Source organism: Malurus melanocephalus, unplaced genomic scaffold (genome assembly GCF_030028575.1).
Source record: "Malurus melanocephalus ecotype Western Australia unplaced genomic scaffold, MMel_1.1 scaffold_118, whole genome shotgun sequence".
Lineage (NCBI taxonomy): Eukaryota > Metazoa > Chordata > Aves > Passeriformes > Maluridae > Malurus > Malurus melanocephalus.
In genome coordinates, this window is record NW_026623350.1 from 828,685 (window position 1) to 852,522 (window position 23,838).

The window sequence follows — 23,838 nt, forward strand, 5'->3', positions numbered from 1 at the left end:
GGCTCCAGCACCCCGCACGGCCCGGCTCCAGCACCCCGCACGGCCCGGCTCCAGCACCCCGCCACGGCCCGGCTCCAGCACCCCACCACGGCTCGGCTCCAGCACCCCGCCACGGCCCGGCTCCAGCACCCCGCTACGCCCGGCTCCACCATCCGAGCTCGGACGCTCGGACAGCTCCCGGCACTGCTGCCCTGAGGGTCCCGAACGCGGTGTGCACTGCCCGGCGCGCTGCTGCTCCACCCCGCCACAAAACCCCGCTTCGGCCAGCAAGGACCGCAGGCGAGTCCCGGCTCGGCCACCCTCGGCCCCGAGGTAGCGGCTGCTACATTGCTGCTGCAAGAACGAGTCCCTCCCTGACCTGCAGGAAGCGGCCCTGGCAATAGGCCTGCGCCTGCGGGACGTGGAACACCTCGTCCATGTAGGGCCCGCGCTGCCGGCGGCTGACGGCTGCGAAGAGCAGGCATGACAGCAGGAAGGCGCCGCTCATGGCTCCGGAGAAGCCGTAGGCCTCTGCCCGCTCCATGCCGGCTCCGCGCCGGCYCGGACGGGGCCGCCCTTCCGGGGAGGGGCGAGCGATGAGGGGCGGCCACCGGCCGGGCGGGAAGGGGAGCGGGGCCCGGACACGGCGGGGTTCCTCACTTCGGGGTTCTTCACATTGCGGGGTTCCTCACACTGCGGGGTCCCGGACACGGCGGGGTCCCGGACACGGCGGGATCCCTCACATTGCGGGGTCCCTGGAGGAAGCGCTGAGCCCCCGTTGGAAGCGCTGAGCCCCCGGTCCGAGTGGCCGCGTGTTGTGAGCGCTGTGCTGACCCCGGGACGAGCGGCGCCTCCGAGCCGCCSGTACCCTGCGGCCGCCGGGCGCTGCCGGGATGGAGCGGACACACCGGCTGGAGCTGTTCCCTGACCGCAGCGTCACGCTGCTCCTCTTCCAGCACGTGAAAAATGCCGCTGCTCTGCGGAAAAAAGCCATGGAAGGATCCATTGACGGAGCGCTGATAAACCCTGCGATGGTGAGTGAACGCGTGTGCCGCCCTGTCYGTGTGGGAATCCTCGTGGGAGCTCAGTGAAGGATGACCCGTGCTCGCCATCGCTGTCACACGAATTGCTTTGCATGCTCTGCACAAATGCCTCCCTTTTGGTTTCATTACTGTGTCATACAGCGGCAGGGTTGTCTGTGTAAAACAGCTTTGGCAGGATTGGCCAAAACAACTGTTGTCTTGATTCAYTTTACATCCTACTTGGTGGAGCTATTTAAATCTGCTTCATGTGTTATCTCTAGTGCTAATTGATTTATGTTGTCAAAAATCTACTCTTTGGTGCCTCTGTTCTCATTTAAACCCATAAATAGTTTCAGAATGTAGTCCTTTTTTTTGTTAGAATTACGCTATCAAAATGAAGTGGTCAGGACTTTTTTCAGATTTCAAATTGTTTATTTTGTGTTTTACAGATTGTAGATACTTTTCAGATTCTTGTGGCAGCCAACAAAGCAGTGCATCTGCAGAAGATAGGTAAAATGAAGACCAGAACTCTCTACGCAGAAATTATTTTCAGCCTTTCACCAAGCAATAATGTAAGATTTGCTGAACAAATTTCTTTTTCGTTAGAAAAGCTTGTTAAGAGCCACACAGCCAAACTAAGTACATGTATTCATTTAACAGTCTGCCTGGCTACTAGTAGAAGTTACTGCTATTTTTAATATTTATATGCTGGTTTTGTTTGTAGCTTGTCAGAATTCCATTCATGTAAAATGTTTGTCAATTTATACTCTTGGTGTATCCAACACAGTAACTGAAAAGGTTGCTTATATTTAGTGAGAAAGTGACTCATAATATTTTAATTTTTTTTGCTCTCTTCTCAGATTTCAGATGCATTTAAAAAGTTTGGCATTTCAGACAGCGACACAGCAGTACTCATTGTGCTGGTTGTGGATGGRGACAAGACTGTAAATCTGGCAGATATAGCATCTCAGGTGGAAGGCCAGCAGGTTTCTCTAGATGAACTCCCCCAGCTAACAGACACTGCCAAAGTTAAAAAGGTGTGTAGCCAAAAGAACAGATTGGCAAATAGAAAAAAGATAGTATGTTTTGTTGTCTGATTAAATATAAACAGACATAATTAACTTAGGATCTTTAGCACAACTTGAAACWTGTTTTAAGTGGACTTGATTATTTATTTTTAAAATTTTTTAGTTGAAACAAGTTTTAATTGTTGCACCCTAATGTCACAAAGTTTAAGTCTTCAAATTATTAATGTTGTCTGGAAATTTTAACATTAAAATAAATGCCAGATTGCTGCCTACATCCCAGTACTTTTGCTTCCTTTTTTCTCAGGCAAATATTCATTTAATTAAAAATTTCAGTCCTAAGCAGTTTCATAATCTTAAGCACATAAATAGTCCCAGTATGGGTGGTTAAAATAAAAACATGTTAATTAATTAGCTGTTAAGAGCTGTCTTAGGGTACATATGCTCTTAACAGATTATAGATAACTATGCTAAATATGTATCTTAAAGCATATGTGTTCTACGTGATAAAATTCAAGAAATTTAAATAATCTTTATCATGTCTGTCGAAGTATTGATAGGATACATGACTAAAACTGGACAAATCATAGCATTTAACATGTGGAGCTAAAAATGCTACTCTTGTTCAGTTTCTTAGCTTTCCTTATTTTTGCAGTTTCAGAATTTGCTTGGTTCCTCAACCCCAATTTTGTCTTGCAGTTACAACAAGATAGGAATTTCCAATGTAAAAATGGGGTAGAGGGGAATAATCTTTTCTTGTGTACATGTTTTTACTAGGTATATCTTCAGTTTTTTCTTCCTTATACATCTTTCCTGTTTTTCTTGTTCTTTTTTTCTGCAGATGTACAAAGTTACTCCACAGGAAGAAAAAATCGGCACCTTATTGGATAGTGTTGTCTGCAGAATGTCAACAAAAGATGTTTTATGAAAAKGTGGAAATAAATTTCAGAGGAAGTGAAGTAGTGTTGAGTTGTTTGATGGCATCTGAGCTTTAATCATGCTTGGACACAAGGGTAATCTAAGCTGTGTTCTAAGCACAGAGAGCAACTCTGCCATGCCATTCAGAATTTGCCCCTGACATTTCTTTTTCTTGACAAGGGAAAATTGCCAGTACTTTAAGCTGAACTTAAACAAAAAGCTTGGAAATCTGTACTTTTCTCTTTCATCAAATGTTTTGGTAGTCCCAGACAGGATTCAAACATTGTAAATCATTTTTATAAACCATCCCCCAATTTGTTTTGGTTTGGCACACTGATGGATGATATCCTTTTAACAATTGTACTGCCAGAAAAGCATCTTTACAGCCCAAGCATTGCTGATGGACTAGAAATAGGAAATTTTCCATAAACAATCAGCAGGATCTCCCTGGAGATGGGCATCAGAGGTGTGTAGAAAGAAGAATAAGGTCAGTGTGGATAATGCTGTGGTGTTGGCACCTGGCGGTCTGGTGTTATCCATTGCTGGCATCACAGGATAATGAATGGTGCTTTCACTTTGTAACACTGGTTTGTGCATGGTGATGCTGAATTCACAGAGCCCGGTTCCAGGTGCAGAATTTACAGAAAAATTTGCACCACAGATTGTATCCACTTAAACTGTCAATAGAGCTTAGATAGTATTTGGAAAGGATCATAAAACTTGTCTTGGTTTTTTTAATCAGTGCTAGGAAAGGCCATCAAAGGGAGCTAAGAGGACTATTGAGTTCCAGTAGTCACCAGGTTCAACRGCCCTGCATGTGTATCATTTAATTTCAAGCAGGCACCCTTGTTAAGTGAACTACTGTCCTAATTAAGTAGAAATCCATACTGTTTGTTTTTTTTATGCTGTATTGTTTTTCTGGGATGTGCATTAAACTGTATAGCTGTCTGCATTTTTTTTTTCTGATGTTCTCTGAGGTTTTATGATTTGTGTACTTAAAAGATTTGAAAGAGTATGCCTCACATTCTTACACATAGTGTTTGGGAAAACAAAATATATTTTGAAGGAGAGGTAAGTATCAGGTAGAGTTGAAATGTTGTCCACTAAAATAAACAGACCGGTGAACTGACATACCTAGTATTGTCTGTGTTTCTGTATGTAATACAGAAATGTAGTTTCTGGTTTGCATTTTGATTTCAGTTAAGTCTTCCCTCATTTAAAGCACAGTAGTACAAATACCATCATTTTCTTACCAATCAGACCAATGGCAAATTTAGTTACGAAGTATTGAAGGAATTACAGGATGTATCAAAGGATTTGGGTCAAATGGCTGTGCTGACTTCTTGCTTTAAAATGGTTTTACAGAATGCATCATCATCTTTAATGGGAAATGTGAGGCAATAGTTAAAAAATGGAGCTCGGACGGACTTGAGTCTTTAACAGAAGCCTGTAACATCGTGTGAGAATGACCACGGAAAATGAGAGACTTGTTTTGCTTTTCTGACAGTCTAGTTGGTACATGGAATATATCATAAGATTTACTGGCTGAGCTACAATGTRGTTCTAAATAACAGCAGACAGGTTTGCCTAAACCACGGCCTTTTTTGAACATGTGTAAAACATCTGTCCRGTCTGTTTAACACAGGAGAAATAGTAATGAAATTATTGCTGCATAACAGTTTTGACAAACAAGTTCCAAACTTGGGTTCCCAGTTTCTACTTCTTGTCCATCTATTTCATTGGTGTAGAAATATAAAATAGCTTCTTACTATTGACATAAACTGTGAAATTGTGATTTACTGTGAGACCCAAATGAGGTGTTTTCATGGGGAAATTTACAGGAATTTATTTTGGGAGCTGAAGCCTCCAAAGTCTCATACAGTCAGGCAGATGATTTGGTTCTGTTGGCATTGAARACTATGTCCCACAAGACCACAGATTGCCCCTAGATGTGGTTGCATTATCCAAGTTAAATGAGTTATTTTCAAAAGCTGGTAATAAAAATAGATTTTGTTCACCCTGCAAAGATAMACTTGTCTTTCTGAACACATTAAAAAATTAGTAAATTTGGATCTCTAATGTTAGTGTTAAATCAATCAAGGCTGTTTTCCAGGAAAGCAAAAATTTAAGAAAAAGATAGGTTTTTCAWAACATTTAATATTATGCTGCAGCCTCCTCTCAACTTTCATCTCTCATCTCTTCTATCACAAGGTAAAAGGCACCAGAAGTAATTTCAATACCTTACTTGGACTTCCAGTGCTTTAGAGGTAGGATTATGCCTGCAGGATTTATAAATTTAACGACTAAATGCTAAATTAGGATGTATCGTCAGTTGTTCTGGCTTTTTTTGTTTTCCTAGGTGCGGTGTGTTTTGGATTTTGGGTTTGACTTCTAGCATGCTGAGGCTGTTGCCTGTCACAGCCCTGATCACCAGGGTTTTTTGTCCCGCTGTCAGAATGTGTTGGTCCCGCTCCCATCTCGTGTACTTCAAGGGTACATTATCAAGGAAAGGTTTATCCTTTTGCATCCACTTATAATGTTCGTGTGACACAGTTTATGACTGGGTCCCTGTGTTCTGTGACAATGCATTTAATATGCCAATCATCTGGTCTTTAAAGTATTYCTTTGTGTGCTGTTCTTTAGGGAGCATCACCAAAGCAGGGCTCCCCTGTTAAAGCATGATGAGGTGGTGCCTTACCAAGGGTGTTTGCCCAGGTAGGGTGACCCTGGCAGAGTGCAGCATCAATGGAGGAGCAGCGATCCCAGCTCCACGCTGCCCACTGACAGCTGGCACTGGTGGCTCTGGTGCTACACTGAGTTTTTTAAGTACTCCTGGAGCTATGCCATGGAGGCCTTCTCAGAGACATTTCAGGTATGTACCCCATACCAAAATGGGGTACATGATWCTGGTAAGGAATTGTGTCTGCAGGTGCTACATGACTAAAAATATTTATCTATGTGAGTGTGTAAAATGTTTAAATATTTTGCAGGGATTTTTTTTTTACTGGGATACTGTTTATTAGTTTAGGCAACACTAAAATTTGGGGTTTAAGCTGAGTTTAAGCTCCCAAGGCTTGGACTCTTGTCCCCAACAGTCACTGTGCCTCAGAGCTGCCGGTGCACTAATCTGTGCTCATCCAGAGTGGACAACTAACAATGAGTTGAACAGAAACTGCCAGCGGGTTTACCTCCAGAAAGCTTCCAGGTTGAGCGGGATTACTTCCCTGTTCCCTGAAAAAGTGGGGGTATGGAATAACCCCCCCATCCTTGATGGGCTGGTATTCGTAGAAGCTGGGGCTGCCATGAAATATTAATAAATTACAGAAAAGCAAGTGGTGGTTGCAGGTAAACTAAAAACATACGAGGCAGAGGACTGAGCCAGCTGGTTCTGTGACAAAGGATTCACAAATACAGCTTATTTCACTGTTTATTCCTGAGTTTACAAAGTCATTACCATAAATTAAAAATACATGGATGCAAGTCCCATATAAACTCTCTTCAGCAACAGAGATGAGAATTTGTCTTGTTCAGAGATCTTCCTTTGCCTGCAAGATAGCTGAGTTTACTGATTATTTTTTACCTATGTTACTGTGACATGGCAGATTATTTCCCTGCTTATAGTGTATGTTTTACCATGAATTCGGCCAGGTAATCTTAGAGACAGGTAGAGACTCAAGTTAACTTCAAAAATGGAAACCTGGGGTGGACAAACAGAACATCAACCAATAAAACACAAGTTGAACTCTTTTTTCTAGAATATTGTGCTTAAAGTTTCATATAAATGGTGAGGGTAATATAAATATGTACAGGTCAAACAGGTCTATGCTATTCACAAAACTGTTCTGTACATGGCCTGTTAAAATGCTTCATAGATTCACTTCGAGTAGCAACCATTTAAGCAGTTTCAAGTAAACTGAAATATGCCGAGACCATTTTTTGTACCTCTTGAGTATATACAATTGTCACAAATACTTCTTTAAATATTTGACAAAGAAAGCTGCTATAAGGATGAATCCTTTCTTGACCAGGCTCCCCAGAGTGCCAGTAGAAGGATCATGATGATCACTGTGTAAAGGATAAGGACTGTAACAAGATCATCTCCATGCTGGTGCTTGAACCCAGAGATGCTGTTCCAGTTCTCACTTTTTTCCCCATTAGTTTTCTGTCTGTGAGCACGGAGAGACTGTATCCTGACAGAACAGAAAGCAAGATTAAGGTTAAAAAATATTAATTTTTTTTGTTATTAACAGTTCAGTAGTGTTTGTAATGAAACCCAGAGTGTGCATTGTATCATTGACTAGATTTGGGAAAGAGCTCTTCAAACTCTGTGGGGCTAATAAAGTACTTTCCATAATTAGAAATGCAAAACATTTAGCAGCCATTTGGTATTTCTCTCCCACTGACAGGCAGAGAGGCTGGGTATGGGCTTGTTAAAGGCAACACAGTGCTCTCTCTCTGCACTGTTGATACAGATCATTGTATGAGAAAAAACATACCCTTTTATTTTGCAATATTATGAAAGTGGCAGGATTCAAATAAAAAATTACCAGTTTCCAAAGCTTTAATCCATGGGAATAAACACAGCATGTGAGCTTCCCATCCTCCTCCGACATGTTTTTCTATCTCTGTTTTTCAGAGGGGACTTGTGTTCAGATATTCATCAAGCAAAGCAAACCAGTCAGGAGTCACTATGCAAAGCATATCTGCAGGATTCCCTGCAGTAACACCTGACATTGCTTTGCCACCTTTCCCAAATGGCTTAAAACTAGAGGTATTTGCCAATGGCAACAGACCTCAAAGTTATTATCTCCGCTGAAAATTGCCTTCTAAACCCCAAAGCTAAATCCTTGTTCCTGCTGGTTTTGCTTTGGGTGGGTTTTTTGGGTTTTTTTTTTGGTTCGGTTTTTTTTTAAGAGAAAAGAGATGTTTAATGTTCATAATTACATCTGAACTGGAATGCCAAAAGGAGATCAATTCGCTTGTGATTTTCACATTGCTTAGGAAGCGGTCTGAGATGTATTAGATGTATTGYGGATCTGGTTCATACATGCTCCTGCTGTTACCACCACAGAGTAGAGATTACCACAAATGTGAGCACAGACAGCTTATGAGTAAAAAAGAATTTTAAACCACTTATGCACACTTGGAAGAGAGCTGTCAAGACTGATTTTTTAAAACTAAAAGACTAGGAAATGCAGTCTCCAAAAGGGTATTCATCAATAAAACAGAAGCTCTGCAGCTGCGATTTTCAGAAAGTAATTGCAGAATTAGACGTTTAACATTTGTATCAGGAAAATCTGTTGAGTGTAGCTGCAAATCAAATAACACAGTTCATGATCATCTGGGAGCATCATCTGAAGATCATGAGAGGAATATTCTGCCAATAGTTTGCTTTTCTATTCCTACCTGACAGGAATGCAGTATATGCAGCTTACCTTCTGCAAGCATTCATGGTGTCTGGATGATTGAGCTCCCACTGCGTCAGATTTCTTCTTGCGGAGGGGAAAAAAGCCTTTTTTATCCTCTTGTTTCGTTGCACAAAATGAGAAAATTTTCACTCAGTACCAACAAAAAGAATCTTTCTTCCAAGCCCATCAACTTGACCAAAGATAATCTTGGAGCACGTGCTATGTGTGTCAACAAAAGCTCTCAAATTAATGTTTTCTAAAGCTGATTTTGACATAGTTCTTCAAGAAATTCCGTTGAGCAGTTCACAAGGCAAGTCATGAGTAATCCAAATGACTGGCTTCTTTTAGCTGCTGGGATCTCTTCTTATACACAGTAGCTTGCTGCTGAAGTGTTGCCAAATTCATAACAACACAAGTAATGCACAGATGGAAGGTGCTGGTGATGAAAAATGCAGGATGAGCTGTAACTTAAAATTACTTTCTATTAGATCACAGGCTATTTTGGGGTAAAACTTAGATCCTTTCTACGCTATTTTGGATTAAATTGCCTGGAGGAAATTTCAAGCCACCATCACTTAGATGTGCTCTAATACTCAGATATTTTTATGAAAAAAGTAGATGCCTTTTTTAATAAACCATTGACTTTTAGAACATTATCACATTTGGTAAGCAATCGATAAGCAATATATCAGCACAAATAAAACAGTTTGACATTTAGGCCTAGTAACAAAGTCACATACATACTATTATTCCCTGACCACTTGGAGCCATTTATTGACAAGAAGCTGTGCCATTGCAGTTCTCCCAAGCTGGGTGATCAGCTGGTGGATTTAGTATAATCAAGGCAGTACCCCTGTAATGATTTGTAGGGCTTGAAAACACATTTAAATTTGGCATTTATAAAGACAGACAAAACCCCTGCTTTCCTAAAAGACTTCCTTGCGTCATCTTTAACTATCCAAAATTTAAAACAGCTGTATTTCTCATTTACCTATTACTTTCAGGCTTATTGTCACATATACTTGCTATTAAGACAACTCTGAACATGTAGTTCTGGTGCATTTTTAAAGGCTTTTGCCTTTCCTTCACATATATCCTGGTTACAGCATTTATATTTTTATATAAATAAAACTGGTTCCTTAGTTTTGTTAAAGCAACTAGCAATTTCCAAATATGTCTTGGAAAATCACTTACACTCCAGAAAATTAATACTGAGTTTGTTCACCCATGTGARTAAAACTGTGTCMCTGGAACCAGTGAAGTACTGAGGACACCWTCAYTCTTCATTATTAGTAATACATTAAATCTAGAAAAAKATTACAATGGYTTGGAAGAAGAAATCCAGACATCARTAAAGAATTACTGACTTAAATCAGGTCTAGCTTTTTCAGASCTGATCCTGAGACTATAGGAAGTTACARCTTTTKGATTCTGTTTTCTTAAATAACAGGTACAGAGTGGTAGATGCCACAATAAAAGCTGTACACTGAATTTTTCCCATATGTATTTAGGCTTCTTTATATATTTTTTTACTTCGGTCATAGGATCTATAGTATTTACAACCTATTTGCCCCTTTGCACATTAGTTTTATCTTGGTTTTTTGGTTCTTACTGATGCTTTCATTTTTTGACTGAACTAAGAAAMAGAAGGTATGTGCAAGCCTCATCTCAGACGGTAAGACTGTTGAGTTTTGGCCATATAATACAGTCTTGGAATCTCCCAAATTCTATTTATCATCATTTTCTYTGTGGAAAATTATCCTTTATAACATGCATGGCCCAACATTATTAACATAGACATGGACCCTTGCCCAACCTACTGAAAATGCTCTTGCGTTGTTAGTGAGACATTCTACAGGCTAAAGCATGGAAGAGAAGAACAGTAAAAAATTAGAATTGAAATCGTTACATCAGCTATAATAATTCCAGGATCAATGAGGMAAACAACAAAGGGAATGGGTAGAAAATCCTGAGGTAAAAAGCTGGAAGACAGAAACTGAAGATTGGCCTGTTTTGAAAGCAACTGATTGTTTTCCATGCAACTGACCACTGCCAGCCAGAAGGGACTCCTGGGGTGACATGAAGGGACGAAAAGTGGGAGGTGAGCATGTGAATATTCAGCCCATAATCCTATTTGTCCCAGTCACTTACTGTGCATATTAGCCAATACAGAGGATACTTGTTATATACTCTAGTTACATATATACTGCTTGCAGGGCTCCATGAAACGCTAAAGAATACAAATGGCCAGGTGGAGAAAGGGTTAAGGAGTATTTCATGTATATGAAATTCTGCAGGTGATTGTTAACTATTTTTATTCAGCTGATAAATTCCAGCCCAGTGATTTAGTCATCCCAAAATACTTAGAACAGAATACATCACTGGAACGCAATTTCTGAGGCCATGCATGCGTTAGGAGAAAACCCTAAGCACTGCACAGCATTAAATGTTAGAAGAAATGTGAAGAGTGGTGTTTTTCCTAGTGTTTTTCACTAAAACTTTCTTATCAGTCAAGACGCATTAATTGGCAGTAGCTTGGACTTGCTATTCCTTATGCCACCTTAGGAGCAGGTATATATTCTCTTCACAGAATCAGGTTGGAAAATRTCTCTGAGTSCAACCTTTGACTGAACACCCCTTGTCAACCAGACCATGGCACCGAGTGCCACATCCAGTCTTTCCTTGAACGCCTCCAGGGCAGCACATTCCAGCGTCTAATCGCCCTTACTGTGACTAAATTCCTCTCATGTCCAAGCTGAACCTCCCCTTAGCCTCACTTTTAAAGTGAAGSTACCAGGACAATCATATCCAGCAAAGGGGTCAAGGCAGCCAAAGGAATCGGTGCGCAGGCTGCACCGCAGCCAGCACGGCTGCTGTGCCTGGAGTCACCGCGCACGCCGGCACGGCCGCAAGGTGAGACCTTCAGAAACGCCCACACTCTGCTGAGGTTTTCCTTGCGCTGCTGCCACCAGCGCGGCTGCCGAGGCCGGCCAGGCAAAGCGGGCTGTGCACGCACGACCCGCGGGGAGCCCACACCGGGGCGGATGCGGGATGAGCGCGGAGGGGCCGCCTGGAGCCCACACCGGGGCGGGTGCGGGATGAGCGCGGAGGGGCCGCCTGGAGCCCACACCGGGGCGGGTNGCCTGGAGCCCACACCGGGGCGGGTGCGGGATGAGCGCGGAGGGGCCGCCTGGAGCCCACACCGGGGCGGGTGCGGGATGAGCGCGGAGGGGCCGGCGGCGCAGCCCAGCGGAGCAGCCGTTGCGAAGCCCCGCTAACTACAAGGCCCAGAATGCACCGGGAGGGCGCTGTATCCTTCGAACCTGCCAATGAGAGCGCGCGGGGCGCGTCACGTGGTCGGGGCGCGCTTTTCAAGGCCGGGCGGGTGCGTGGCGCGGCTCGTGCGGGGCGGTGAGGGGCGAGCGGTGAGCGCGGCGGGACGGGACGGGACGGGACGGGACGGGACAGGACAGGACAGGGGTGATGGCGGCCCCCGCCCGTGCTCGGGCCCTTCCCCGGCGCCCCAGCGAGGTGTCCGGAGGCCTTTCCCCGGCTCCCGGTGATGGGGACATCGTTGCGGTTGGGGAAGGGGCGGGGGGACCTGTGCGAGCTCGCCTGAGGAGGGGCTTTGGGCGGTCGGCGGGATGGCGAGCTATGTGATATGCCATAAACCACCTTTTCGGTGGTGCCCAGCGACAGAATGGGGAGAAATGGCCTTAAACTAAAACATAGGAAGTTTTATCCGAACGTGAGAAGGAACTTCTTTCCATCGAGGGTAGCAGAGCACTGGAATAGGCTGTCCAGGGAGGTCATGAATGACTCTGGAGACATTCCTGGAGACATTCCTAACCCAGCTGGAGGCGTTCCTGTGTAACCTGCTCTAGGTGACCCTGCCTTGATGGGGATTGGGCTGGATGATCTCCAGAGGTCCCTTCCTAACAGTTCTGTTGCTCTGCGTGGCAGTCCCTAAATAAAAGAATCTTAAAAGGGACTGTTTACCTCCTCGCTAATTCAGTATTATCAAAGTTTGTGACCTGTTGTTCGTTTTGGGGTTTTTTTTAAACTCTCTTGCATGGTTACTTCTAAATTTTTCAGATACTATGGAAGAAGGAAAAGAAATGTCAGCACATAGCCTGAGTTGTAAGACTGAAGAAAAACTGGATATTTGCATGAGCAATGGTAGGTGGAGAACATGTTGTGATAGTCTCTACATGGTGTATCTTCTGTTACAGCCTTGGGCAACTCAAATCAGTAGCCATCCTCTMTCTGCCTTGTATCATGWTCAGTTTACTCATTTCCTTGGATGGCTTGCTGTTGCCAGTCTCAGAAGGCACTTTAAGAGCTTGTAGAGCATGGATGCTAAAGTTTGTGTAGTAGTGAGTGATGTCATCAGCCTCTCATGTCTAATCTGATCTCCTCCCTTTTCCTTATCCATCGGCTGATGATTTATTTAGGGTATATATTAACCAACAAGAAAACTAATCTTTCTAACTGACTCCCATTCTTAACAAGAAAAGAAGTGATAGATGGGACAAATGCATTGTCACATAGCTCTAGTTTACATGTTCTCACTTACTTTGATYGGTGGCTGCTGATAAGCTACATTCCATGTTCTTGTTACAGATACTTAGAAATTACCATTGAGCTATTTCAAATATTGGGCATCTCACAATTATGATCATATTCACAATTGTACCTGAAATTTCCTGGACATATTTATCTTCTTTTAATTATTAATCGTATTTTTATTATTATTCTCTTAATTATTTAAACTTGGTAGCTAAAGCTTTTTTTTGCCCTCTGAGATCACTGTCACCAAATTGTCAAAGCATAATGTAGTAATTTTCATTGGAAATCCATGCTGTGACAAAATCCTTGTTATAGTTTCAGACTTTACTCTTCTGACTGATGAAAAGTTTGATTTTGACCTTTCACTCTCTTCAACAAGGTAAGTAATGTAAGTACTATAGACCCTTCAAAATGGACACACATAAGTTGCTGGGCTAAATTATTTTTCTTTGTAGTGGAAATGAAGATGAAGTTTTTATTGGACCTGTGGGACACAAAGAAAGATGCATTGCTGCCAGTATTGAGGCAAAAAAGAGTGAGTCTGCTTTTGATGAAAAACTCACATGGAGCCCACTTCAAGGAGACAAATTTGTAGAAATTTTCAAAGAAGCTCGTTTGTTGGCACTGCAAATAGAGACTGGAAGCAAGGACAAGGAGACCAAAATAACCCAATCAGAAGGACAGGAAAACAAGATAGTAGAAACATTTGTGGAGGACTCAAAGTCGAAGTTGAAGATACTGAGAAATAAAAATATAGAAATAAGTCCCAGGCCTGCTAAACGGGAGACATACTGTGTGCAAGATAGCTCAGCATGTCAGCTGCCGCCTTGTTTTCAGAAAGCATCACATAAACTTTTGTCAGATGGCGAAGTTTGTGCTCTTCCTGCGCCTAACAGAAGCCCTGTTAAAATTTCTGTATCTCCTACAAAAAATGCTGATTTGCCTCTGACAGAGGATCAGAATATCAAGGAAACAAATACAAAGGCAACTAGCAAACTACCAATGGCAAAACCTTCATCTACTCTTGGAAATAGCAATTTGTTGACAATTGACAAGGTAAAGTCAGGTTCTCAACAACATTTTCTTCAAGTAAAGTATCTGTGTTTTAGGAATGTTTAGCCTGTCTACAAACTTTTATTTTTAAAAGTGAACTTTAATCTTCTGATGCTTCTCTACCTATTAAGATGCTTAGTCAGAAAACACTAAAAAAAAAGTTAGGGCAGGTACTAGCATATAGTAACCAATTACTTTATCTAATAGGACAGTGTAGAGCATTTGCAAGCAAATTTCTTTTCCCCTGTGTTGTGGTTTTATGAATACTATGATTCCTGGCTTCTCTTCTAACTAGTTTCTATCACTGTTTTGTTGCTGGTAAAATTACCATACTGTTACACCTCATATATATTTTATTTTACACTTGAAGTGTAAAAGTGACTTCATTTACTATTAATCCTTGTCAATGGAAATGTATTCTGGGATAGCAAGGAAACAGTTGTCTTAGTGACCTTGTGAGCACCAATTTCAGTCTTTAGATACAATATTTTCTGGATTTTACTGCTCTACACTGGATGGGTTAGGCTCCAGTATGTACTGCAGATGTGACAGTGGCTTCTTAAGAACCATCACCTATAAAAATTAGGGGACTCTGATTTTCCTTTGTGGCATAAATTTCTTCTTGATTTTGGGTGCTATAAGAAAAGACGTGATCTTAATGCTTTAAGTAGCCAAATTATATCCCACTGTCTGAATAGACAGTTTGCATGACACAGTCTACTATTGTAATGTCTCATCTTTTGGACGCCAGAGTAAATTGGAACTATATTAAATGGAGAGTCCAATATAGTTATAAGGAGCAGCTGTTACATTATTGAACAGTGTGTGGGTGAATGTGATTATATGATTTCTACTGATGAATTGTTGCAGAACTGTCCTTAAGATAATGTCCAATATCTTGGTCCAAGCATATTCTGGTATTTGGCAAATACTCTCATTAGACTTCAAGATTTCACTATGTTCGGAGGCTTCTTCATTGACTGTTGTCTTGGTTTCTGAACAGAATCAATGTTTGTAAAAAGCTTTATAGTGGTTTCTTGGAGCACAATTAGTTTTTTAAATGTTGCATTGAAATTTGCAGCTCAAAAGAGGAAAACCTACTAGTATTTCTATAAAAAGAGACTTGAACAGCATGGGATCATCTGAAGATGTAATTTCTGATAAATCTAGTATTACTTCAGATGTCTTTGAGTCATCATTCAGCAGCAGTTCCTCAGTGCAAAATACGAAAGTCCTTCCTGCACCAAGTAAGGTAATAGCAAGCCTCCTTAATATGAAAATAACTTCTGTAATATTTCTAATGAAATATAGTTTACTTTCTAATTTAAAGCTGTTATGTAAAATGATTTTAAGGAAGAGTAATCTGTGTTTTATATTTGCCATTCTTGAATGTGTGCTCTTAAGTCTGTAACACAATGAATGTGCTTAAGGGCAACTATTAATGTGTTGGATTAAYAAGCATGCCTTTGTTTTTAAAGAACTAGCTGCAGGTAAGTGATGAGCAGTTTCCTGTAAGAAAGTTTGTGATGTGTATAGTTAACTATACCATATCAAAATGTTGCCCTAACTTGTATGAAGGTAGTATACCTGCAGCTTTCAGTTATATTGAAGCTTTAAGTGCCTATTTTAATGCTGTGTGCCACTTCACTGAATCACAGAATGGTTGAGGTTAAAAGGGACCTTGAGGAATTCTGGTCCAATGCCTGCCCTGCTCAAGCAGAACCACCCGGAGTCATTTACCCAGGCACGTGGCCAGGCAGCTTTTGAACATCTCCAAAGATTAAGTCTTGGCAACCTCAGCCTGTGCCAGTGCTCCGTGGCCCCTTCTGTTTCCTGATGTTCAGAAGCAGAACCTCCTTGTTTTACTCTGCCCATTGCCTCTAGTTCTGTTACTGGGCACCCCTGGTCACCACTGGCTACTGTCCTTTCAGATTTTTCTGTAAATTGATGAGATCCACCTTGAGCCTTGTATTCTCCAGGCTGAGAAGTCCCAGCTCTCAGTCTTTCCTCAGGTGGGAGATGCTTCAGGCCTTTAATCATTCCAGGTGCCCTTTTTTGGACTCTTTCCGGTAGCTCAAATCATTCTTCATATGGGGGAGCCTAGAACAGGACACATGTTCAGGTGTGGGTTCTCAGAGTTAAGCAGAGAGCAGAATCATCTCCCTTCACTTGCTGGCAACGTTGCTGCTCGTGCGGTGCAGCGTTATTTGCTGCAAGGGTGCATTGTCTGCCAGCACTCCCAAGGGCCTTGCCTGCAAAGCAGCTTTCCATCTGGTTGGTGCCCAGCACATACTGCTGCCTGGGCTGACTCTTTATTCTTTAATCCCTTTAAGTCTATATTCAAATTTGTGGCAGGAATAAAAATAACTGTTYGCTTCCTAGATCTGATGTTCTAGTTAAATATAACAGTCCAGATACACTGATCCATCTCTAAGAAAATTCACTTTTTAAGATGTTATCTCATTTAAGGAACTCCTCTAAAATTCACAAGTAAAGATACCAATACCAAAAAATACCAAGACACAATAATGTGTTAAATAGGACATTTTTTTGCATTTGAATAAGCTGTATTCTTTGATTTAGCCTGGCTTAAGGAAGATGACATATCTGAAACGTCCTGGTATTGCCAGTGGTCTCACAAGAAAGACTACTTCATCATCTTCATCATCAGTTTCCAGCATGAACTCAAGTCTTAATTCAAGTTTACCCATTTCTCCTATTGACAAAAAAGGTAATCTCTTACTACAGATTGGTGTCATTAATCAATTTTGAAATAGCTAATAATAAGAATAAGCATGTTCTGGACTTTGGATTTGGAAATGTTTTAATGGTACATTCAAGCACTAAGAAATGTTTTGTATGGAGATTAAAGTTTTCTAGGCTAGCCCAGTAAATCCCTGTGGACTGAAGGTAAATGTTAGACATCCATAATTTGTATAAACTAGATTGATACAAGCCTGATACCACATGTGAGCATCTGACACAGCTAAAAAGGAAGCAATGCCCCAGGAATTCTGTTCCTTTTATCATGATCCTCTTTATTATAGCCAAGAATATGGGCTTCCAAATGTTCTGAGCTTGTCTAACTTGAATTAAAAGAAAAAACTCGCTGAAACAACTGAAAATTTGAAGGAAAGTAGAAGGCCTCCTTCCAAGTTTCTGTAAGCCTAAATAAAGGATGAGCTTTACTCAAGCATGTGGGAAAAACCACTTTTAGGAAGATTACACATCTGAGAGGCTTGTGCTATATTGAGGACGTCAATTTGACCTTCACTAAGGCTCAAAGGTTCAGGAAAATAGTCACCTAAAAGTGCTGACAGATGACAGATGTAAGGACTACAGTTCCTTTACATCTATCAAAAATACCAAGTTACAGTTAATTTTTATTTTGCACCTTATTTCTGGGAGATTAATAATATATTAAAAGCTTAAGAACTATTTTATGCAATATAACTATCTAATCAAGATTCATCCTGTTAATGAAAGAAACCTATAGACTAAAAGTAAGAATTGTACAAAAACCTGGGAAGAATGCTTGTGGGGGAGTTTAGCCTGTGTTAATCAGTGTAACTCAATATATTACCTCCTTGAAAGGCTGCTTAAGGGAACAGGGCTAGCTATGCTGGGAGAAAATGCTGGAAGTAACTTGAATCTGCAAGCTGTTTTGGCATTCCTTGAAGAATGTTCTTTCACTTGATTGCAGAATTGAGGAATTGGGTAAGAAGACTGTAAAATAAAATTGCTGGAGAGTTTGAGGAGTAGATTTTCAGTTGTTGTATATGTTCTCCTTAAACTTGAATTGTTTGAACCTAAATTTAAGTGCTGTAAATTGCTATTTTTCTTTCCTGTTTTTCTTTCCCATTAGTATAATTATTCTGCTTAGTCAAAAATTTATCAATAAGTGACGATTCAGAAGTACAACTTTCTATTTCAGGAAAAGCAAGCACGTCATTAAAAGCTAGTGTGAGTGGCTCTAAGCTGCCATCTAGTATGAGCAGGTTGGCCCTTGTCAGACCTACCACAGTGCCATCTCTGCAGACTGCCAACACTGAGAAATCCAGGAAGCAAGTGAGATCAGCAAGTACTCCCAAAATATCTAGTGCTGTAAGCTTGGCTAAATCTTCAGCTTCTGCAACATCCTGTGAGGCTGCAGGCAGTGGAATTCAGAGACCAAGCTCTGTTGCCAGTCTGCAGCAGCTATGTCAACAGAATAAAGATGGAAGTTCAACAAAAGGCAGCCTTTGTYCAACGCCTAAGGCTAGAGTTCTGTCTGTTTCTACAAGTCAAACTAAGGCTCCTATGAAGACTTACGGTAAGCACATACATTGTATGACCTGTTTTCTGCCTTGGTTAGTAAAAGCAAATGTTTCCTTGAAGGCTTGTTATTTGTTTCATTACACTTCTGTCCATCTTTGGGAGGGAATTAGTGTTTTAATGAAAAGGTATCTGCTATAAAAGAAATATGAATCTAGTAGCAATTATCACAACTTTTCTCTTTAGATGCAACGCCAAACAAATCAGGACCAAAAGCAACACCATCTCTTGGATTAACATTTTGTGGCACCCCTGGAAGGTAGGGCTTCACTGAAAATTGAATGCATTGAGGCTTCCTTCTTAGCATGCAACATGGTTGGGTGTTGCAAGAGTCTTTGAAAATGCTGTAACTTGGTTATTGGAACTAATCATAATCCCTTGAGACCTGCCAAGTTAGATGTATTAATGCCTTGGAACCAATTTAAAACAAATCAAACCTCACAACTAAATCAATTAACCTCTCCAACTTTACTCAGAAAAGGGTTTTTTCAGTGCTAAATAGACTAAAATAATTAAAATTGTTATCAAATAAAGCCCTTACTATGCTGTGATTATCCGCTTCAAGGTGAATACTGTTCCCTTACTGACCAAAGGGAAATGGATTTCTATTGCTTGGTAGAACAGTATTATTCAAACAGTTTCTAGAAATTTTTGGCTATGGCATGTTCCTCTTCTAGTGCCATGGCAGTCAGCACTCCTATGAAAGCCTCAGAAGATAAGGTCTTCCAGAGTTTTTGTTTTCCTGAGAGGTCTGCCACCATGACTCCTGCCAGTGTGAAACGGTCTGGCCTACCTACACCTGTCCGTCGCAGCTCAGGATTCCCACCAGTGACACCTAAAACTGTACCAAGAGCAGCATTTTCTCCACATGCTGCATCTCTTCGGCAAAGCTTCAGTTTCTCTACCAAAAAGACTCTTACAGCTGGGTAAGACAGAAATCTTCATATATGGAAAGAGTATAGTAGGCAAACTGCTTCTGAATGAATGCTAGTGATGACTCTTGGGTTTCAAGGACCTCTGCTATATGTTAGAATAAAGCATTTGAGCATAGAAAAGCTGCATTGGCCTAATAAAAATTTATAACTGGTGGCTGGCAAAATGCTGTAAGCTGAGGTGAGTCAATATCTAAGGAATTACAATTTTAATAGGAAATTATTTGTATTTCTTAAGCTAGGGGAACAATTTAAGACTTGTATCTGATGCTCTCAAAACAGATCTGGTGTTGGTGTTATTTTGCTATTGCCTTCTGATGAAGGGAAATAGCTGATTAAAATGCATATTTTAATTTTTATATTGTTGCCAATGGTCTGTAAAATTACACTTTTTAAAGCCTCAGTCAAAAAGCCAAGGATTTCATTGATTTGAATTTTATTTTCTAAGCAGCTTTACTTATGTTTTAATTGTTTTTGTTTTTTGTGAAACTACTGTTGCCTTCCTCATTGTATCAGCCCAGCATCTTCTGACAAGGGCCATACATATGTATGCACGCTTGTTTTGTGGCTGGTGGAGACAATCTGTATTAAAGTAGGAATGATTCAGGGCTAGGAAACTGTATCATGTTACTTAGGCCAAATGTCTCAAATAGTCTTTTCTCTCAAGAAAATGGTTTTTTGGTCTACAATGACTTTATCATGTTAATCAGATTACAGCCTCTGGTCCTCCAGCCAGTGTCAGTTCTTCCTTTCAGCAGGGACTGAAGTGGGTTGCTCAGTGATATATAAATTCATTGCCTCTGTTTTTTTTTAAACTTGGAACAAATAGCAACGAAAATACCTTGTGTGAAGATTAGGCTGGATGGAAATGTCAGATAAGATTAAATTCTTCATAATCCATTTTTTTTTTTTTGCATGGGTAGGCTATACTTCTATTGCAGAATGAAATATTCTGTATTTTGCAGGTAACTAGCATTTGGATAAAAATGTGGGAAGCCTTTTAATCATTAAAAGTTGAGGTAAAAAAGAAGAAAATTAGGTTAGGAATTGGCTTGTCTATATTTAATAGTTTGTGCTGATTAAATAACTATCACTGATGCGCTTTTCCTTAGCTCTAAGCAGAAACAAGAGAGTAAGACACAGACATCTTCTGAAGATGATACATCTCCTCCACCTGTGCTACCTCTTGCACTAAACTTCTCACCAGAGAAAACTGCTACAGAAGGAGTAGAAAATGCATTAAAAGAGGCTGAAGTACAAAATGAGCTGACTGAAGTACAAAATGAGCTAGCTGAAGTACAGAATCAGCTGGCTGAAGAAAAACAACCTGAGGTAAGAAATGACTGCATTTTCCTACGCACTACTAAGTAAACTGCTTGAAACCAAATTATTTCAAGATAAGGGATAGGTAGGAAAACCAAATTAGTATACATGAAGTTAAAATGCATTAGAATCATGAAATAATAGAATATTCTGAGTTGGAAGGGACCTATCAGAATCATCAAGTCCTATTCCAGGCCCTGCCCAGGACACTCCAGAGATCACACCACACACATCTTAAACTGTGTCAGGCTTGGTGCTGTGACCAGTTTGCTGGGGAGCCTGTTCCAGTACCCAGCCACCCTCTGGGTGAAAAACCTTTTTGTGATATCCAGCCTAAATCTCCCCTGACTCTGCTTCATGATGTTTCCTTAAGTACTGTCACTGATCATGAGAATGAAGATTCGTACCTGCCCCTCTCTTTCCCCTTGTGAGGATGTCAAAGAYCACAATGAGGTCTCCCCTCAGTCTCCTTCTCCAGGCTGAGCAAACCAAGTGCCCTCAGCTGCTCCACATAAGGCTTCTCCTTCAGACCCTTCACCATCCTTGTTGCCTTCCTCTGGGATGCTCTCTAATAACTTAATGTCTTTTTATATTGTGGTGCCCAATTAGCTGGAGCCATGTGCCCACTCTAGTGCCTGTATTTAGCACTGAACATCATGTGTTCAGTATTTCCACTAAGTGTGTTCCCTTAGCAAATGCATTCCCTTCGCAAATGCACTGTCAAATACTTGCAGATTTGATATTAAACTTCCAGTTTTAGAAGAATACTGTGAAATTCTTGTGGATTCAATTAGAAAAGCAGTGTTGCAGGGCAGTTCCTGTGGCAGCCATTGAACTCCTTCAGGGATTAATAAAAACCTCAAAGTGCTGCAGCTAAATTCAGTCACCTAATAGGAATACAAATCTGCATACACTGAGGAAGGATTAAACCCCTAAGTCCATACAGCTGTAAACCTAAGTGTCAAATAATTAGTTTGGTGAGCACTTCCCCTCCCCCAAGGAATGTAGTTGCTTCATGTTGAAAGCTGGTATTCCACAGGCATTAAGAAGAAAGGACTGAAGTTGTAGTTCTGAAATATTAACCTGACAAAGTGGCTATTGTTTTACAAATACTCAGGTGTAGAATAATCTGTAGATTAATGACTTGATATCATTGCATCAATATGTTCCTTGTTAGCTTAGTCGGCATGAAGTGTCTGTTCAGAATTGCTTAGTATGTGTAGGGGTAGTTAAACTGGACAAAAGGATAACATGAGTGTGAAGCTGTAGAGTAGTTTATATGGCTAAATAACACTACACAATAATTGTAGTTAAATTGTTTAACTATTAAGAGGGTTAATATTCTACTTTAAATTTAACTACTTTTAAGTGAAAAATTCCTTTATGCCCAAAGGAGCATCTTTTGCTTTGTCTTACTGCATTTTTGCTGTGATACTAGCCACTGGCAGAAGAGGAGCTGAGGTTTTTATACTGCAATGAATCCTGCATGATAAATACCCAAGCTGTAAATTAAGCTTGTTCTGTATTATGGCTGTATAAGCTAAATTAACTGCCTCAATGTATATAAAGAAAGCTCGGTGAACAGAGGAGAAAACCTGATTTCTTTTTTTTTTTTAAGGCCTTACTGCTAGATACTGGAGTAGACAAATCTCTCCCATACACTTCTGAATGTGACAGTAGACCTTTGATTGACCTTTCCAATACTCCTGAAGTGAGTAAGATTATTTCTCCAAAGCCTGTACTGTCTGGACAGATAAAGGTAAGTTTTATTGAAATCATCTGGTGCAAGTGTATTAGCAGAAAAATGTCAACTGGCTGCATACCCTTGTCTGCAGAGCAGTTCCACAATACTGTAGGAATTATTAAATTATTTAATAATTATTTAATCTTAGCTCAATATGATATATGTAATGAGGTGCTCTTAAGAGAATGTCATGTTTAAAATTAAACAGTGTATTCTGAATTAGAGCTCAGTGAGCAATCTGCAAATAGGAAAAGGAGGAGGACAGAGAAAAGACTTAGTATTTAAAGCTTGTTATAGAATGAAACTGTTCTGAAGCAGGAAGTGAATCTTGTCTTCAGGAGAGTTGGCATGCTTATTCATTTCTCCTTTTTTGCACACTTTCAGTTCTTGACAGCAGCTCATTTTAATCACAAAAGAAAGGTTGCTTGTCCTAATCCTTCCCTTAGTAGTAAAGTACACTGCTGGAATCTGCTCTAAATTTTACAAACATTTCTCAGCGASTGCTTTTTTTCATATATTAATGGCTTGAAGGCCTTTAGATACTGTGAGATGAATGCTGGGTAACTATGAGGATGCAACCTTTGACCATGGATGTAGTTGGGGTCAATTATCAGGCCCTTCAGACTTTGTCAGAGGAGGATTGCAGAACTCTGACTTCAGGAGGTCTGTTCAGAGTTCAAAAGTGCTGTCTTGTCTGGATGACACTGTCACTAGAATATACATAGTAGTGAAACTCAGAAAAGCCTTTTAGGCTTTTAAGGTAAATGTAATAACCACTTGTGAGAAGCTTGTGCTTGTCCTGGAATGAGCTTATGTTTAAAAACTTTAAACAAAAGCTTGAGTGTGGTACTTGTATTTGTCTTCTGGATACTGATAGCAACCCTAAACAAAAACGTACTGGAGAATAATACAGGTTATAGCTGCTAGTAACTATGCACAGCAGTTGACTACAATAGCTAATTTGTATTGGTTTTCTTTCAGCTAATTGATTTGAGTTCTCCTCTTATCACTCTGAGCCCTGATGTAAACAAAGAAAATCTGGATTCCCCTCTACTCAAGTTCTGAATTTGAACTGAAATGAAGAATTCTTGGCAACTGTGATCCTTGAAGTGTTTTAGGTGTTGTTCTCTACTCTTCCAGTTTTTTGAAGATGGCTTTAGATTGTCTGATGAACTGCATCAACAAAATAGAATTCTAACAGTCTTGATAAAGTCAGAGTCTGATAATGGTTTTGTTCATGGATGTGCTGCAATGGATATATTTTAACTGTGTTGCTCTAATGCAAAAAAATGGATGTTCTCTGGATTGCAAACCTGTCTCCTTGGTTCCTACCAAGTGTCATTTGATTCTTTTCCTCTATGTACAACAAAGTTTTAATTTAAAATAAATGAGTTGTTCACTAAATGTGTACAAAATAGCAAATATTTTTTTGCATGCCTTGGGGTGAACTTATCTAATGTTTCACTAACAAATGCTAATGTGTAGGTAAAAGCTAGTGGCCATCCGGGTGGTATAGCAAGTTTGGAAACAAATGCCAGTGGAATAAATCAA

At 40.6% G+C, this 23,838-nt stretch overlaps 3 protein-coding genes across 7 annotated transcripts in view; 2 read left to right on the forward strand and 1 right to left on the reverse strand.

The window, feature by feature from the left end:
* The window catches only part of ALG10 (ALG10 alpha-1,2-glucosyltransferase), a 6,152-nt gene extending 5,584 nt beyond the window's left edge, over nucleotides 1–568 (reverse strand). The window contains exon 1 of the mRNA XM_057370060.1: nucleotides 359–568. Coding sequence (XP_057226043.1) covers nucleotides 359–523 — 165 coding nt within the window. The 5' untranslated portion in view covers nucleotides 524–568. The remainder of the gene's footprint in view (nucleotides 1–358) is intronic.
* Nucleotides 569–597: 29 nt separating this feature from the next.
* On the forward strand, nucleotides 598–4,983 carry TPRKB (TP53RK binding protein). The gene is made up of 4 exons (XM_057370061.1): nucleotides 598–1,013; nucleotides 1,451–1,573; nucleotides 1,862–2,038; nucleotides 2,868–4,983. The coding sequence occupies exons 1-4, from the start codon at nucleotides 873–875 to the stop codon at nucleotides 2,952–2,954; spliced, it is 528 nt and encodes a 175-aa protein (XP_057226044.1). The 5' UTR covers nucleotides 598–872; the 3' UTR covers nucleotides 2,955–4,983.
* Nucleotides 4,984–11,509: 6,526 nt separating this feature from the next.
* On the forward strand, nucleotides 11,510–23,677 carry GTSE1 (G2 and S-phase expressed 1). Of its 5 annotated transcripts, none has more exons than XM_057370062.1 (12): nucleotides 11,510–11,563; nucleotides 12,448–12,531; nucleotides 13,237–13,300; nucleotides 13,377–13,977; nucleotides 15,056–15,226; nucleotides 16,558–16,705; nucleotides 17,909–18,286; nucleotides 18,475–18,547; nucleotides 18,966–19,214; nucleotides 20,333–20,552; nucleotides 22,162–22,302; nucleotides 23,269–23,677. In XM_057370062.1, the coding sequence occupies exons 1-12, from the start codon at nucleotides 11,524–11,526 to the stop codon at nucleotides 23,350–23,352; spliced, it is 2,253 nt and encodes a 750-aa protein (XP_057226045.1). In that variant the 5' UTR covers nucleotides 11,510–11,523; the 3' UTR covers nucleotides 23,353–23,677. The 5 variants fall into 5 exon arrangements, with proteins under 5 accessions (XP_057226045.1, XP_057226046.1, XP_057226049.1 ...); XM_057370063.1 differs by having other exon boundaries at nucleotides 13,243–13,300; XM_057370065.1 differs by lacking the exon at nucleotides 11,510–11,563 and adding an exon at nucleotides 11,691–11,737 and having other exon boundaries at nucleotides 23,269–23,676.
* The last annotated feature ends 161 nt before the right edge of the window (nucleotides 23,678–23,838 follow it).